The sequence below is a fragment of the Diadema antillarum genome, unplaced genomic scaffold, assembly GCF_040938485.1.
Source record: "Diadema antillarum isolate AM-2024a unplaced genomic scaffold, OU_Dant_1.0 seq00001455_RagTag, whole genome shotgun sequence".
NCBI lineage: Eukaryota > Metazoa > Echinodermata > Echinoidea > Diadematoida > Diadematidae > Diadema > Diadema antillarum.
In genome coordinates this window covers 300,837-320,202 of record NW_027272201.1, presented here as the reverse complement: position 1 = coordinate 320,202, position 19,366 = coordinate 300,837, and the positions used below count along the sequence as shown (strand labels likewise).

At 38.7% G+C, this 19,366-nt stretch overlaps 1 protein-coding gene across 1 annotated transcript in view; it reads left to right on the top strand.

Moving 5' to 3' along the window:
• Positions 1-19,366, top strand: part of LOC139709632 (integrin alpha-8-like) — a 67,981-nt gene that overhangs the window by 31,838 nt on the left and 16,777 nt on the right. The window contains exons 5-15 of the mRNA XM_071621591.1: positions 1,640-1,704; positions 4,222-4,264; positions 5,865-5,951; positions 9,255-9,343; positions 11,159-11,265; positions 11,617-11,719; positions 13,469-13,571; positions 15,171-15,271; positions 16,510-16,600; positions 17,010-17,055; positions 18,880-18,984. Of these exons, the coding sequence (XP_071477692.1) occupies positions 1,640-1,704; positions 4,222-4,264; positions 5,865-5,951; positions 9,255-9,343; positions 11,159-11,265; positions 11,617-11,719; positions 13,469-13,571; positions 15,171-15,271; positions 16,510-16,600; positions 17,010-17,055; positions 18,880-18,984 (940 nt within the window). The remainder of the gene's footprint in view (positions 1-1,639; positions 1,705-4,221; positions 4,265-5,864; positions 5,952-9,254; positions 9,344-11,158; positions 11,266-11,616; positions 11,720-13,468; positions 13,572-15,170; positions 15,272-16,509; positions 16,601-17,009; positions 17,056-18,879; positions 18,985-19,366) is intronic.

The window sequence follows — 19,366 nt, the reverse complement described above, 5'->3', positions numbered from 1 at the left end:
TGTGTCATGTATCAATACCAGTTAACATACATTTTGCATTGCATAGTTCATACAAAGCAAACTCTCTGGTCTCATTTGATTTGATTTGATTTGACTTGATTTGATTTATTGGTTCTTGCATTATCATTGTACATGCAGATACATGTACATGCATGACATAAATAGACATAAACATTAGTTGTTAACAAAGTAATTTTCCCTCGTTGCCTTTACAATGTAGAGCAAAACGTATCAGCTATACAATAATATAGAAGGGTACAGCTTGAGCGTAGCTTACATTTAGGTTGCTATCAGGTCGAGCTATTATGTAGGTCCGATGTATTCTTTGGTGTCTTGTAAAATACGCTTACATCACTATGTTTTTCTCTGATTTTAGTATATCGTTCTATTGCCGTGACAACTCGCTTTGCTGAAGAGTATAGCTTCCGGAGAGGACGGAACAAACATTTTAAAATGGACAATTTTTTGGCCAATGCTCTGGCATTTCTCAAACTATGACTACATATTTTACAAAATCCTTCCGCATTCGCTGTGACCACAATGATATAGCTCCCACTGGAATTCCCACTGGAGTTCCCAGTTGTCATAATAGTGTTAATCCATAATAAGGATCACTAAGGGCAGAGCATTCCGAGTGCATAAAATGAACGATCACTTTCGACGAGACATACTGTATCTATTTCTCAGATGAATGGTGCAGATATAATTTCTCGTCATTCAAGTTTACATCTGTCAACTTAAATCACTGATGATAAATGCGTTCTGTTTGTATGAGTCTATAAATCATTTTATAATGATCAGTCAGTTGACTGGTATAGTATGTTTTATGTGTCTTTCTATTTCAAGCATAATCATGCTTTAGCTCCCTCTGTTACTCTAGTTTCCTGTGTTTTATTACCTGACCAGTAATTGTCAGGTTTGAACATGATGCTTTCCCTTTTGCCAGGCAATGCATGCGAAATAGGGTGCAATGATTGAAGGCAACATACATGCGCACAAACGCATACTAGTACTGTAATATCATGCGAATCATTAATTTTCAAACCTGATTCAAACCTGATTTTTTCATCAAGATTCCTTGTAAATGCTTAGTGTTCGTTTTCCCACGTCTAATTTATATATTATATAAAAAAGTCGATATTTGTAAAACATGTAATAGCAATGACGTCCATCATTTTTTTTTTAAACACATACAGTCACATTCTTTCCTTAGTATCATTGTTGTTTTTACGATTACTGGGAGCATAATGTGTCAATGGTAATAGTGGTAGTATAGGCCAACTAAGAAATATGGACCCTACTACTGCCATCCTTACTGCTGCTACCGCTGTTACTACTACTTCTACTACTACTACTACTGCTACTACTTCTACTACTACTACTACTACTACTACTACTATACTTTATACTACTAATGCTACTTACTACTACTACCATTACTACTACTACTACTACTACTACTACTACTATTACTTACTACAAGTACAACAACAACAACTACTACTACTACTACTACTACTACTACTACTACTACTACTACTACTATACTACTACTCATGCCATTGTTAATAGTGCTTTTGTGACTGCTTTTATGATTTTCAATGAAAGTATTTCCCTTTTCTTCATTTACACTGTACAGAAAGTCAACAGAGTGTATTTGGGATTTCGCATTGTGAAGCCGGACTGTCTGCTGACATCACACAGGTAAAGAGGGTGCATATAGTTGAGGAATGATGGCGGAATGTTATCTTGTAAACTTGTTGATGATTAAGTTGAGTTATTAGAATTGGCATAACTATAACCATAGTAGGATGCTTAAAAGATAGACAGACAGACAGATAGTAATATACATTTATTATTGATTGATAGCTATAAATGGAAGATAGATAGATAGATCGATTGATAAATAGATAGATTGATAGATGAATATATATATATATATATATATATATATATATATTTATATTTGATTGATTGATTGATTTATAGATATATAGATACATTGCAGATAGATAGACAGATAGATAGATAGATAGATAGAGAGATAGGTAGATAGATAGATAGGTAGATGTGTAAATTGATGTATCGGTGGATAAAATCAATGAACGTAAACTATTCCTTTCATAATTATAATACAATTTGATGAGAGCATATTTTGATATATAAAGATAGATAAATAGATAGATGTTTGTAAATAAATGTAAACATGTAAAATGATGCATCGGTGAATATTAATGAACAGAAACTATTCAATAAATGATACAATTACTATATAGACATGAACATTTCATGCGAGCATAATTTAGTAGGCGTATACAGTGCGCTGGCCATTGCCCATGTTGAATGTTATAATCGATAAATATATTGCAAGAATAGTCAGCCTTAAATTTCAATATCGTATTTTAGTTGCTTTTTTTTTCTTTGTTACATGTCGTTCTCTTGTTATCAAAGACCAAATCCATATGATTTCGCGGTTAACTTTTTGGTTCCTGGATGAAAGGTTATAGCTACACCGCGGCTACACCCTCGCACAAATCTAGGAAAACGCCGAATTAAGTCTTGTCCGGCGCAGTTCCGGACCATTACCATATGCAAGGATTGAGATGTTTATCTAACTCAGTACATTGTTTATTGAGTGATAGGCATTACAGCCTCAACTGTAGTTGTAAGTTAGAAATGTGGTAAAGGGCTGATGGTTTTTGCGGAACAGTAACAGGAAATCAGAGGTATGTTCTTGGACTTGCCACTGACTATCGGTGACTATGCACACACAGGTAAACAGGTAAACAGATAAGGAGAGAGAGAGAGAGAGAGAGAGGGGGGGGGGAGAGAACCCCACATCCTTGTATCTATAATCCATATAGAACAATGCATTATCTTCAAACAATATTATGCGACCATGTGTATCCAGGTCGTATAAACTCACTTTCTTCTACTAAGGACTAAGAGTATGTCGATTTATGCAGACCAACTGCTGTGTGTGTGTGTGAGTGTGTTTGTGTGTGAGGGTGTGTGTGTGTGTGTGTGTGTGTGTGTGTGTGTGTGTGTGTGTGTGTGTGTGTAAAAATGACAATGGCAACGGAAATTGTAATAATATCCCTTGTCGATCCTTGTGGGGTATTGGGAACAACCTTAGATGAAATTCATATAGAGTCTCAATCAAAACAAACTAAAACAAATAAAAAATGAATTTAGTCCATTTGTAGTATTGTTTGCAGAAAAGAAAAATGAGACATGTGAAATAAAAACTAAATTCAATCAATTCAACAAGGAAATATATTGAGATCAGTGAGTATTTACAGTTTTTGTCGACGAAATGCTCAACATTTTTGTTACGAAATGACTGATTTCGCAACGAAATAGGCCATGCGACAAGTGGCGCCCCATACAGCTCTCACCAGCTCCCAGGCTCAGGTCGCACAGTGGGCATTCGGCTTTACTCAGCGTTTGTGGAAGGGCGCATCGACCTTAGATTGGTGTCACTAGATCGAATTCAGTAATCTCCCTTCCGAATGTTAAAAAAAAAAAGAAATGGAAAAAATCATCGCTAGCGATCGGGTCCGTACGCTACGTGCAAATGAATGAGTGCCCGCTAGTTGTTGATAAACCATTATTTTCGGCTCCATCCTTTGTAAAACGTTGCCCCTAAATTATACCACGCATTGTTAAAAAGTGAGGGTATGATTTTTCAGCTTGTAGTGTATTGTTTCACTTATTGGTGTCATCTTCGTATGTTGACAGAACGGGGTAATATCCGGAAGTCTCGTATTCCTCCTTGACATACAGTCCTGTGCGATTCGCTATCTTAAATCTTGACGAAGTGTTCAGATAATTATAACGTGTTCTGATATAGCAGTGTTGAATTATCATACTTATCTTTGATATGTATGTATAAGAATTAAAGTTAATATTTTCTCTGCAAGGACTTGTTTTATTGTTTTTTATTGTTTTAAAGGAAGAGGGTGTTTTCATGACTTTTTTTCATTGCTGGCTTCGGTGAAGTGAGGAAATTAGTTGGACGACTGTTTTGACAAGGGCTCATCTGCAAAAATAATAATTTAGACTGTTTTTCAGGATACGATATTTCTAGGGTGCCCCCCTCCTCTCTCTCTCTCTCTCTCTCTCTCTCTGTCTGTCTTATGTCAGAATGTGTGAGTTTAGTCTTGTTCTGCTCCTATATTGTGCCAAGAAGTTCTATCAATCTCTTGTTTTCCGCCACAGGATGAAATATTGCTTGGGGCGCCAGGAAGTTTCTTTTGGCAAGGTGAGAATGTTTGTCCATCCGTGGATCCCCTACAGACAACACATCAACGATTTCAAAATGTCTTATAGCTGCCTTCACTTCGAAGAGCGTCTATAAAAACTGCTGCCATGAGTCATAAAACATGTTTTCTCTTTCAGTGCCTATAATCTGCAATGTAATTATGCGCGGAACAGCTATATAGAATGGGAGGCAAACATTAAATTACACTTATGGGTTTGTGGTGTGGTGTTTTTTTTTTCTAGTTTTGTTTATATACATTCTCAAGAGAGATTGTGACGTGATGTACGAAATTTGCCGGACACGTAAAGATCCTGATTACAACCAAACCTAGTTTCAAGAGTGTCTGAGAGCAATGTCGAAAGCAATAGTGATAAAACAGGGGTAATTTCAACAAAAATACATTAGACCCTTCGTTAGCAATGACAGGAAGAAAGCGAACAAGAAAGTGACAAAGAAACGGGCAAATCATGTGATATCTTGAACATTTTTTTTCTTCAAATCACTGCTCCCAATGGGGAATAGTACCTTTACTTCTTGATGAGCAGACATGGCTATTTTTAGATATGTTTTCCAAGACTTTAATCTTAGTGTAGTGCGAAACAGTGATGGGGATCGATGTGGTTCACTTTATTTTACAGATCTAAGGCCTATAAAACTATCGGTTAATCATGTGGGTTGATGTGTATAACACTTTGCACATAACCCGTTCTATATACATAGGTGTACGTTTTAACAGCTGTTAAGTGGTACACAATGTTGATCGATTTAACACAAGAGGAAGTATGTGTATCCTGTGAGTTGCTGGATGTATTTCCCATTACCAAGATATACTCGGAGGAAAGGCTAAACGGAAGAGGATTAAAATAATGAAGAAGGCTGAGGCACTGATGAAAGGAACGGGGGAAGTGCGTTAAAGGTGTATTATCTAAAAGAATTAAAACAAGACGTTCTACAATATCATGAACAGTCTCATATTTACGTAAGCCTATTTTCATTTTTTTTGTGTGTGTGTTTGTGTGTGTGTGGATAGCACGTTTTGTCGTCACTTATGCTAATTACAGTAATGAAGTATCATTAGAATTAATTTCAACTCATAAAGCCATGAAAGCAATGCTTAATATCCCTGCTGGAAAGAACGCAGTGTCTCATAATGTGTTCATATAGTTGGCTCTGAGAAAACGTTCAAATTCAAATAGTGTGAAGATGATTTCACACTGTGATTTGTTTTTTTTTTACAGAGATTTCACACAATTATATTCTGCTTCACATTGTGAATTGATGATTCACAAAGTGTTCACAGTGTTAAAACTCTCCAATTTGATAGTGTGAAGAGATTTTACACTGTGTTCATATTGTGTTCACACACTGTGTTTCATGATGTGTTCATGATGTGTTCACACTGTGTTTCACACTGTGTTCATGATGTGTTCACACACTGTGTTTCACACTCTCAGACACTGTGTTCTTTCCAGCAGAGACTGCTCCCTTTCAAATTTACAACGACACACACCAACGAAAATCAAGCAGCCATTTTTCTTTTTTTTTTTCTGGGGTCACACTGACTATTATGTTTGTTTGTTTTTTTTTTTCTTGATCGCAGGTCAGATCTGGCTGGCAAATACTGATCTTCAAGGCGAGTCGCGGCACACTAATGAAGGGCCTCTACAATTCGACGACAGTTACAGAGGTAAAACTTGAATTGTGATCGTTGTAAGTGAGCCCACATTGGGCAAAATGCTGATAACGCATAGGTGTATGTATGTATGTATGTATGTCTGATTGTTTGTTTGTTTTTTCGTAATCATCGGGCATATTGACTCAAGGCTGACGCGATGTTTTCTGCTGTTTAATCTTGAATGTTGACATGTCGCATTCACATCATATATTAAAAAAAAAAATAGGTTCGTATATTCATTAGTTTGTTTGTCTCAGTCTGTCAGCTGCGGTATGTTGAGTGGGATTACGTAAGGTCACTTTGGCCAACATACGTCATGTATCCACTTCCGGTCTTTGAGAAGTATCCGTTTGTTAGGTTTGGTTTGATTTCCGTGTTTGTCTGGTTTTCTACCAGCGATATACATATAAGGAGAGAGAGAGAGAGAGAGAGAGAGAGAGAGAAAGTTTAAAATGTCGTATCATAATACTTTGATACCGAACGGCATTGGTCAGAATACAAACGTATTCAAAGAACGTTTGAGCGTTCTGAGAGCTTGTTTTGTGTTCGCGATATCGTTGTCAAGGAGCCTTTATATACAACTATTCAATTAAGGCAATTCAACTTTCGATACCGAAACTTCACAGACTGACAGCGTGGTAAAGATATGCTGCGAGCCTTTTCTTTAAATGTCATGCACAGAGAAACACGGGAATTATAGGCATTACCACATTTTTTCCCCACATGATAATTTCCTTCTCATGTTATTTGCCCGTTTCTTTATTACTTTCTTGTTCGCGTTCTTCCTGTCACTGCTAACACTTGGTCTAATGTATTCTTGTTCAAATCACCCTTGGTTTATCACTATTGCTTTCGACATTGCTTTAAGACAGTTTCCAATGGCTTTTAGTTTATAGCGACAAATCCTCTTTCATGACTGTTGTCAATGCTCATCCAACAAAGACATTTACCGACTACAATCCATTCTCGATAATTGTATTCTATCTGACAGTAGCGATTTTATCAGGTTTCCTTCTAAATTGGGTCTCTTGCCGCAGGTTTAGACACTGTACTTCATGTATATCTATACGCACGCACTTCGCCAAACGACTCTCCCCCCCCCCCCCCATCATCGGGTGCACGTCATGAGTTCGACACCCAAGAGTCATGCGGCCCACAAGTCATACAGCCCATGAGCTCGACATGAAGCAAATAAGGCCCACGAGTTCAACACTAAAGCAGAAAAAGGCCCACGAGACCGACACATTAAGCCCAGTGATGTAATGTCGGTCTCATGGACCTTTTTCTTTTGCCTATTGTCGGACTTATGGGCCTCTTTTGCCTAGTGTCAGACTCATGGGCCTTATTTGCCTAATGTGGAGCTCATGGGCTAAATGGCTCTGTCGAACTCGTGGGCCGTATGACTCGGGTCTCGTGGGATGACCTCCCATCCGTACCCTTCTAATCTATCCCATTCTACCTCCCCTTCTCTCACTCTCATTTCATACATGACTCAGTAAAGCCGTATGCATTCAATATGGGTCTTTTCACAGCTCTACAAATACTATCTCTGCTACTAGTAATCCTAATGATGATAATGATAACAATACAGAATTACGAAAACAATCCCTGCGAGATTGATTAAAAAAAAAAACAGAGGGGAAAAAAACCGAAACCGGAATCCGAGAAACTTGAAACTTACAGAACTACAGATTGCATGAATAGAACATCTCTTGTTTCAAAAGTCTTTGTTTTATTTGTCGGATTCAAGCAACTGTGTGACGGCAGAGCGGCAAGCCACAATAGTAATAATTTCTCGACCCACGTCCGCTATGATCTTCTTTTAGCACGCAATTTGCTCGTATTAGGACTTGCGGTTAAGACTACCAGTATAGCTTCCAGTTTTCAGACTAATAAAACAATCGTAAACTGTCCTTTGTAGTATTCATAATGTCGTCTGTTGATTTTTGTTGTTGGTATAAATGTCGTTGTTGAACATTATCTTTGAGTGTGCGCTACACACGTGACGATCTGCGCCCGAAAACAATGATTATAGCATTTTACGCTCTCCCGATATATACTTATACTGTAAGCTCTCAGTGTTTGCACGTCTGTGAACAAATTCATATCAGATTCATTGCCTAATGTGTATCATGAACTCTTCTTCCATTGTAGTAACCTCCTCCCCCCCCCCCCCCATTCCTAGGTATTGCTTTCCGGAAACACAGCGTTAAAAAATACACGCGCGCACACACACACACACACACACACACACACACACACACGTACACACGCACACACACGTACGCATGTACTCTCTGGACGTAAACTAACCATGCTGTCACAGTTGTAGAAGGGGGAAAGTGTGTGAAAAGGTCATGTGTGTCGAACGAGGTCAAGTGTTCTTCAGATGTCCCAGCTGGAATTATTTTGGGGGAAATCCCCCGTTATATTGTTCTACATCGTTCTCTTGTTAATACAGGCGACTCCCGTTACAGGGAAATCTTGGCGATCTACAGTTTTCAGTCGTTGTGTCCAAATTTCGTTTTAGCCGAACAGTAACGCATAAAAAGATGTGCAGATGATAATATGGGGACCTGAATTTTTACTTCGCTGTGTTCGAAGAATATCAGGTTATAACAGCGATCGTTATGACGGGCGTGCACTGTATAAAAGCGTATACCATTCAAGCGTTTGATTTTCAGTTATCAATCGTACTGATCATGCTGATAGTATCATCACGATTGTAGGGATCCAGAGGGCCGCATCATGATTACCCTTGACTCATCAAGTCCTGAGGGAATTCTGCTTTATATAATCATTATCAACTTGCCATTGTCACATTGGCAACACTGAATGTCTCTGCATATTTTGCATTCGATGAAGTTTGACGGAGCGGGCTTGATATATCAAGTCTGCACAAAAGCAATATAAAAGCAAATAGAATTGCCAGTTGAAAAAAAAAACCAGTCTACAACGGAAACGAACAATTACATAGAAGTACAAAATGACTGAAATGAAAACGGATTGTCCACTCAGTATTCTGACACACTAACAGTGAATGGTAACAAAAGAATTATATGGCACCAAGTCATACAATTGGTTTCTGGCATTCAGGTTGATGAGTTAAAGGAAACCTGTAGTAAGAATATTGTTCTTCTTGTTGTTTTTGTTTACGTTGCAATCAATTATGGATATTGTGGACAGTTCATGAAAAGCCACTCCCCCCAAAAAAAGAACAAAAAAAACCCCAAACAAACAAACAAAACAAAAACACTTCATAGGTTAAGAGAGGGAAGAATGACTCTCGGTTGCCATTCTGCTTGGTTTCCACAGGATATGCAGTTTCTTTCGGGGACTTCAAGGGCGATTCTCGGCCAGAGTATGCGATCGGTATCCCTCGGGCCAACGATCTGGCAGGCATGGTGAGTATAATCCCTTGCCAGCGCTATTCCATCGTTTGTTGAGAATGAGAAGGGCGTTAAGTTGTCTTGAAAACTATGGGTTGAGTGGCAACTTGAATAACGCCCTTATCATTCTTAACCGACGTATTGGTCTGCACTTCTGGCTTGGTTGGTGGCCAAAGACATATCAAGCACTTTAAATCTCGACGGGATAGCCGTTCTGGGAAGGTGGAGGACAAGATGAGGAAGAAGAAGAGGAAGAGGAAAAAGAAGGAGAAGGAGAAATTCGAAAGAAGAAGTACACGAAGAAGAAGGAGCCTTTTAAACTTTCATATACGTGCTGTACATCAAGCTTGCATGCTATTCACATTGGTGTCATATGGGGTCATCCCACAAGCTAGATATCAACAAATCATACGGCCCAGGGGATAGACATTAAAAAGGTCCATGAGTCATACAGACAACAAGGTAGGCCCCAATTAAAACAGGCCCGTGAGCAAGACAGTATAAGTAAAGCAGGCCCTCAAGCGAGACACTAGTCACATAAAGCCAACGAGCTCGACACTGGGGGAAAAGGGTTAGAAAGCTCGACACTACGTAAACTAAGCCCTAAGATTAATGTTGAGCTCGTGGGCTGTTTTTGTCCAGTGTCTATCTTATGGGAATTATTTACCTATAGTGTCTATATCATTGACGTATAGCTCGTGGGCCTTGTTCACATAGTGTCTAGCTCTATTGACCGATTCTGTGACGCGCTATGTGTATTTTTGGCATGCGCGCAGCCATACTGGGTGTATCATCCGACCCCCCCCCCCCCCTCCACACTCCCCCACCCCTCTCCCTACATTAGCACGCGCGCAGAATGAAAAACTGCTTTAGCCAATGGGCGTCTCGTACTGAGTGCGCGAATGCTTGCTAGTGCGCGAACCTTTGTTACAAGTGCGTGATAAACATGTTGCCCGGGGGTGGGGGAGAGCAGGGGGGGTCGGCTGATACACACCGATACACCCACTATGGCTGCGCACTGTGCCGTAAAATGTCTGCTGCCCTCAACGAACCCGAATCGGTCAATAGGTTGTATGACTCGTGGGTGTCGAACTCGCGACCTGCATATATGATTACTTACGGGGGAAAAGGACGACGAAGAAGAAGAAAGGAAAGAAAAGAAGAAGAAGCAGTTTTCTCATAATTATCTAAACGGCCAGAGGGAAACACTCACGATGTTTCGCTCTTTGCCCGCATAGAACACATTATGTTGTAACGGGGGGGGGGGGGGGGGGGGGGGGGGGGGGGGCGTTGAAGATCACCACTGCTGAAGAATATAGAAATAAAAACTATAATATTCATGATGCTATTTTGTAAGTGAGAATGTATGTTTGTATTTTATGTTGATGTGCGATGGCGTGACTCGTTAGTTACTATCCTCATAATGCATGGTCGTATCAGATTCGGTCCGAGAACCTATAAAAGCGACATTTAAATACCTCACGCTTTTGTCAAGGAGGGAAACAATCACGGTGTTTGGCTCCGTGCCTACATTGATATTGTAACGATAGGAGAATTTGAAGATTATTTTTACTAAAATATAGGAAAAAAGATACTATGATACTAACGAGGCTATTTTGTAAGTGAGCGTGATGTTTGTGTTCACGTAAATTCGTCTGACTTGTTTGTTTATACTCGTACATACTCGTATACAGTATAATGGCTGTATCGAATCCGGTGTGAGAACTTACAAAATCAAGATTAAAATTCCTCTCACTTTCGAAAAAAATAAAAAGGCGTGGGAAACCAGCTTTTGTAAATCTTAACTTTTTTTCCTTTTATCCCAACAAGGTATCCATTTATGACGCCTCGTTGACGGCGTACCTCAACTTGACGGGCACGCAGGTGGGGGCGTACTTCGGCCAGTCCATAGCTGTTTCGGACCTCAACAGTGATGGGTAGGTAATTCCAATCGAACGGATACTTCTTTAACCACTCTTCAAGAACCAGTTACTGTCCTTTCATTCAGCAGCGAAAATAATTATATCCCGAAATGATGATGACGTCATAGTACCTCACACTTGACGACATCCAATCATATACACAGACACACAGATATACTTGTAAAAAAATAAATCTTCCCCTAATTCCGTTATGACAAAGTTATGTCATGGTCGGCACTCAAACTAAACAATACAAACTTTTTTTTACGTCACAAATGGTTTGTATCACTATTAATGATTATTCATAACGTCATGATCATGCTTGTTGCCATGACTACGCATGCCTACATTTTTTTCCCTCCTAAGATTGAACGACATCGCCACCGGAGCCCCGTTCTTCATCGACGAGGAGAAGACCACCGACGGATGGGAGATCGGCAAGGTCTACATCTTCTACAACGACGGGGCCGTGAGTATACCAACTGCATTAAACCTCCTCACTCTTGGTGATCGGATTTGTCTTTGTTTCATTCCCATTATTTAGTTGACACTTCATGTCACGTCGTAAGAAAAACATTCTTTCAGCTGCTGTCATCCATGTTTTGACTTGCATGCTCTTTACGTCCTTAAAAAGCATGTGAAAATGAAAGTGTAAATATATCATTCATGGAAACTTCAAATTCGGTTAAACTTACAGTTTTTGTCCACTAATTTATTTATTTTTGGCGCTATTATTCATTCTTGGCGCTAGACTTCATTTCTTTAAAACGAACTTAACTTGACCACATGGTTTTTAACACATGGATTAGAATTTAGCTCCCACAGTTCACACACATACATATGGGTGATTTCAAGCTTCTTTCAATTGAATATGAGATGAATGAAAATGTACAGGCAAATCAGCAACGATTGGGCATGGAGTGCTTTTAGCTGCCGTCATCCCTGCGTTGATTTACATGCTCTTTACGTCCTTAAATAGCACGTGAAACTGAAAGTATAAATAATGTCATTCATGGAAACTTCCAAATTCTGTAAAAACTTACCCTTTTTGTCCATAAATTTATTTTGATTCTAGGCACCAAACTTCATTTCCTTAAGCCGAACTGAATTTGACCACAAGGATTGTGTTTCTTATTAAAGTGATGATTTATCATTTGCACATGAAACAAAAATCCAGCTTCAGGGCTTCAAAAATAGTTCTAAAATGTGACTTAGGTATAGAAACAACCAATGTACAAATTTGAATCCGTATAATCAATGTTAAGCATTGTTAAATATACAAAATGTGAACAATAGTTACAACAAACATGTGTCTAGACTAAACCGTGTGCAGTTATGATTTATTGAGAAAAATGGCGATATCTCCTTTTATCTTAGACTTAACTGCGAATTTTTTACATGTTAGGATGTTTTATGACACAACTGACCTACACATAGGCCTATGCATCAAATGTGATATCTCGAACATTTTTTCTTTTTTAAATCACTGCTCCAAATGGTAAACTGGGCCTTTACAATGTGGTTCCCACAGTTCATATAATATTGGTGATTTTAAACTTCTTTGAAGTGAAAATGATATGAATGACAACGTACTGGGGCATCAGCGACAATGCGACATGGAGTGTTTCTCATAAGAGTCTTGGTACTAAAGTTTGAATATCAAATGACATTTCCTGGTGGCACTCTACTTTAGACCCACTTGTGCCTTGTCAAAGTACAATCCCTTTGTTTAACTCCTTGGCGATTGGACCCTTGTACATTTGAACGAAGTCAGCGGGGTTTTCAAAATGTCGTAATAAAACGGTTAACTTGATGAGGTTATTCGGGATCTTTTTTTTTTCATAAAAAAAATATAAAGACCGATGAAGGTAGATGGGAAAGGAGACCTTTTTTCAAAACGAATGCTTCGCCTTTTTTCCCCCGATTAGTTTATCTATTCATTAATTTGTTTGTACTTTTCATTCCTGTACGTCAGATTATCTTGATCAAAACCGTGTAATGATGAGGAAATTTACCGGAACAGTTCAATGGCAGTAATGAGCAGCCTCTAGATACACAAGAAAGAAACTTGTCTATCGCAATGGAAGAGGCAGCAGCTGATTGTATGGGTTGTGGTTGTCTTTGTTATTGTTGTTGATGATGATTTTTCCTTTTTGTCTGGTTGTTCTTCGATTATTACTTTGATCAACCTATACCGTAAATTGATCAATAATTGCAGGGTGGATTTTCTACCGAGAGCACAATCCTTGGGACCCAGGTACGCGCGCGCTTCGGCGCTGCTCTGGCGGCTTTGTCCGATGTCAACCAAGACGGGCATAACGGTACGAAATGAACCCCCCCCCCCCCTCATGCAACATACTAACAAGTGAGTTGCCAGCTCACTCTACTACCGGTCGACAACCCAACGATTGCATCACTTCTTCAGGGTTTTAGATTTTCAAAATGAATTCTTTTTGTAAACGTCCATAAGAATACGTTTTGAACTAAAATGAGCTACATTTTGTACTTCGTTTCTTTTTTCTTTGCGAGTCTTAAAGCATACTTGAAACACGTATCTCCGAGACACAGTTTTGATTCATGTTGATGGTCAATGTTGTGTAATGAAGGTGTTTTCAGACAGTTGTAGGCGCGGGTTTTTTACTTGAACCGCTTCACCTCTACCAAACAGACATAACCATTTTAGTCGACGAGAAATCAATAACTCCAACAAATCGTCAAGGCTTATATTGCAAAGATAGACAAGGAAATATTCGTCGACATAAAAACAAAAATCTCCATTTCATTCTATAATCCATAGTCCCGTCGGTAACCAGTCAAATTCGAGAATTATTCTTCCTGACGTTACATCACTGCTCAAAATACTATAAGGATTTGGATCCTCACTGCTTTACTCACGTGGTTGCATTATGACCAATCACCGACCAGTATTCATGGAGACGAAAACCTGAATAAAATAGAACAGAGGAGTTGAAGCTTTGCCCAACCTTGAAGAGAGAAAGATAAATGCTGAAAATCATCCAAAGCATTATCGACTTTGATGGACAGTTGAAGAGAGGGAGATAGAGCAAACAGACAGGGAAAGAAATTTAGAGACAGAGCGAGAAGTATCAGACCTAGAAGCAATATCTTTATCAGCTCAACATGTCTCATGCAGCCATAGGACTGCAATTGACGCAGCTGTTTGATCTATTAAATCAAAAGCTATTTCAAAAGTTATTTCGATTGTCACTCACCATAATTATTATGTTAGGAGCTTCATTAGATCATGATAATGCTGAGATTAGTCTGAATAGGAGGCAAAGCGCACGGACCCCACCCGCGGGATCCGTGATTTCTAAAGGGGGTGTGGGGGCGGGGGGGGGGGGGGGGGTACTCTGGCATCATAGCAAAGGGTGGTGGCTTTTCACAGAGGTGCACTTTATGAATTTACTAAAAGTAAGATGTCTTTTTAGTCAGGTGTCAAAAATAAAAACAATAAAAAATATATAATAATGGGCACCCATTAATGGCTAACAGCAGCCTATACGAGAACAAGTGATACCCATGATAACATTGTTATACCAGCTACGTCACCCTTGGCAAACAACACCATCATCTTAAAACTTGTGTAATTGTTATTATCATTTTTTACAATCGTCGCTATCATTATAGAGCTAATATCACCATTAATACTGCTATAATTCCTATCATTATTGAATAATGGGTTTCAGTTTGGTTAAAAAGGAGAATCACTCGGCAGTCATTCATTTAAATCAAACTTTCTGCTGACTTGTCAATTCCTGATATGAGAACTTAATGACGCATTGGAAAACAGACACTTGTTGCTGTTGTTGTTGTTGTTGTTGTTGTTGTTGTTGTTGTTGTTGTTGTTGTTGATGATGACTTAAATCTGTGCAACTGTTCTACCTTGTCGCTGGCAGACCTAGCCATCAGCTCACCGTACGGCGGAGAGTCGGGGAAGGGCGTGGTGTATATCTACCATGGCATCGGATCACGTGGTTTATCTACTTCACCAGCTCAGGTAAATACGGGAAAGCATTTTCCTCTCCTAATCTGTCCTGGGTTTTTTTTCCCCTATCTCTCTCACTATTTTCTCCTCTCCATCTCCTTTCCACCCCCCCCCCCCCCAGCCGCTCCCCCCTCCACCCCCACCCCGCTGTGATGCTTTGGAAATCTTAGCTTTGTATTTATAATTAGCTCATGTACACATTGGTGCAAATGACTTTTCTTTTTGTCTCAGTTGGTTAGGCACTTCACTCGCTTTCAAAGCGGCAAAATGCATAATCTTGCCCGACGTAACAATTCATGGAATTCATGTTCAAACAAAGAATGGCATTGCGTTGAGATCAGGTGATCAGTATACTCCATCAGTTGGCAATTTAGCAGTCATCCATTTCATTGTTTTTGTATTGAATGCAATAACAGCCTATTTCCTTTTATCTTGCGCAGTACCATTTTTGCTGTCAGGTGGATGTGCTGGCAAGCATCATTTAGATAAGGATCACATGAATAATCATCGCATCACAGATGCTTATCTCAGTGAATTTACAAACCAAAATGTCTGTTGGTACAAATTACCTTTTTTTCTTTTTTCTTTTTTGCTCATGCACAAAGTCGAATTACGACCTGGTCTATTCCGAATAGCAACAACCGTCATCTTGTAACAATCAGTTATCGCACATGCACATTATAACAATATCATGCGGTCGGTCGATAGATGGTTACTAGAGTATTCAAAACTTACTGCAGCCAAAAGGCCTCACATTGATGGCAACATGACATGTAAGAGTGCTAGAAATCCACTGGAGTATACACAGTATACATAAAAGGCCGAAGAAGACTCTTCATAATGAAAAGCCTACCAGCAAAATCTATTTGACTTTGCTGTTGTTATTTATGCAGAAAGTGCATCAGAAATTGATACTGAATGTATTTAAGGACTCAATGTTTAGTTGCGCCCCGTATTGAATTTCCATGTCGACCAACTAATTTTCAAAATGTGATGATCTTTCTGTTGATGTGAAAACAAATTGAAAGGCAAAACCTATACACAGCCTGTACAACACAACGTGGCCTTGTGACCAATGTTTTCTTCTCAATGATGTACTCTCTTACCTCTCATGACATATTCGATTGTTCCTTATATATATCGCCAGTTTATAGTAACGCGAGGGTAGGTTTTGCATGTATAAAGTTGTGTGTGTGCGTGTAAGTACGTGTGTTTGATCAATTTCCGCTTTTTATTTTCTGTCGTCCCAGACCTTGGAGCCAGCGTCCTTTGGACTCGACCTGCAAACATTCGGCTTCTCCATGTCGGCCGGCATGGACATGGACAACAATCAATACCCGGGTAGGTAAACTTTCTCCAGAAAATGCAGTTGTCTTTATAATAATTGTAATATATCACGCCACCAGTTTATTGTATTATTTAGAATTATGGAATGGAAGTCATCGAAACACAGTCACAATGCATAACATGCTCATCACAGCACAGAACTTTGTAAAGTTACAACAATGTCGATGGCTCCGATTAAATCAGAATGATTTTTTTTAAACAACATATCCCTATATTTTTGTTCCACCGATCGATATTATCTACTGCAGGACTGTATTAACATCAATAAACATAATCACATCTGTGTTCACTATTTCCACAGTGTCTACCGTGTGCCAAATTATCTTGAATCTATGATTCTCATTGCAATAATGGATTTTTTCCTCCTAATATTGATCGTTCTTTATCCATTCACATTATCCAGATCTGTTGATCGGCGCTTACAAGTCTAACTCGGTCGTACTCGTCAGGTACGAAGTGCATTCCCTCTAAACTGTATCTTACATTAAGCATTCATGCTGTTGTTTCTTTCATCATTTCAGTTTATTCTTTACAGTATCATTTATCGAGATAAATCATTATCGTCTTCATTAGTATCTTCACCATTGTTGTTCTTTAAGGTTTTTTTTTTTTGTCTATTGCTGAATGGGATTACTCAGACATAGGAAGATGCTAAGTAAGTACGTCTAAATAGCAGAAAAATAGGGGATCTCCCATTCAGCTGGACGAAGAAGTTCCACAATCCTTTTTTTTTTTTTTGGGGGGGGGGGTTATATAATAGAGCATTGCACATAATTACATACAATAGTTATGTTAATTATATTGTTGGGTTTTTTTCTTTCATAACAGTAGCAAAGCTACTTGAGTTCTACCTTTCTACTTTCTTATGTTTCTTTTTATTTTGTCGTTTATTGATCTCTCTTTCAAAAATCCTCAATTTATATATTTAATAGAAATGTAAACGATACATCACAAAAAGGCAAAGAAAGAGGGGGGCGAACATTTCGAATATTTATATTTAAAGGACAAGTTCACCTTCATAGACATGTGGGTACAGTGAATGCAGCAATATTAGTAGAACACATCAATGAAAGTTTGAGGAAAATCGGACAATCCGTTCAAAAGTTATGACTAATATTTGAAGTTTCTGCTCAGTCACGGCTGGATGAGAAGACTACTATAGCTGTGATGTCATATGAGTACAACTATATAAAGAAAGTATAAAGAAAATTCAAGGTATTCTCACTTTTCTCACATAATAAAAGAACACTCGACTTCTTTCTTTCAAAAGTCAGGGGAAATAATATTACCCCTAACATAAGTCAGTAACATGCCGAAGAAATGTGCACTTTATTAAAAAAGTCAAGTTTTGTGAAATTCTCTTTTTATTTTCCTTATATGTGACCGTGCACCTCAAAACGAACATAAAGTCGCACACACTGATTTTGCGTGAGGACTGAAAATCAGTGAAATGGGTCAACCTAGCCGAACTTGACTTTTTCATATTTTCTGAAAGAGCGGGTCTTCTTTTACATTATGCTAAAATTTGGTATCATAAAACGGGAGGGAAAGTGTGTTTTTTAGCAGTTTATCTCGAACATTTTTGGTAAAATAGTGTGATTAGGTGTGTCTTTAGAATCCCATTTTCATTTCTGAGAAACCTTGTCCACACTCCTCACTTTCAACTCTAATAACTTTTGAAAGGATAGTGCTAATGCTTTGAAAGTTGGCGTTAATTATGGACAGAATGTGTTAATGAGGCATACTTAATTTCAGTTTAATCTGATAATCCCTTCATTGTTGTTACTCTGGTGGTTTACTTCCTGTTTTTTGTCCCATTCATCGCACAGCCAGCACGGTTTGGTAGAGATTAAGCGCTTGAATAGACATTGTACTTCAGAGCCTCTTTTCTCAGTTCACACTTTTCCTGAGTTTGCGCTTTCTTTCCAATATTCAGATAGGTTAGGAGAGTCCATTTGATTTGAGTCATACATCATTTTAAAGCTTAAAATCTGCTCTTTCAGAATATGGTCTTAACTAAAAATTCATGTCTGGCGACTTTTTGTTTGTTTTGACGTGCAGGGTCACATATTATTGCACGCATGTGACATCATACACCGTAGTAGTCTTCTCCTCCAGCAGTGATTGCACAGATACTTTAAAAATTCATAACTTTTCAAGGGATTGTCGGATTTTCCCCAAACTTTCACTGATGTGTTCTACTAATATTGTTGCCTTCACTCAATCCACATGTATATGAAGGTAAACTTGTCCTTTAATCCTGGTCCCCGCAGATCGAGACCGGTTGTTCACGTGACTGCAGCACTGACGGCTGTGACGGAGGCTATTAACCTCAAGGACTTGGGATACACTCTAGAGGACGGTACTCAAGTTAGCAGGTATACATTAACACGTTACTATGCACCTCTTAACAACAAGGAAGTTATATCTATAACAGTGTATACGAGTAGTGATGTGTAAAATCGCCTGACCTATGCTTTGCTGTCGTTCACTGAGATATGCTAATTTATTCAAAATGAAGATGCAAAAATTAAGGTCGTTCTACACAAAAAGAGTCTTTAGAATTGATCCATATTGCTCTGAATTGTTTGATGTTTTGTGTATGAGATATTACTAATGTTTGAACAATACGGCCCTTTAGACGTTTTATAGGAACCCAGAATTTTAATTCTTAATGTTGTGTTCATGCTACGTCCAAGTTGATAATACTAAAATTAGATTTCATCAAAGTCTGACAAAAATGAAAGAGTTCCCTTTCTT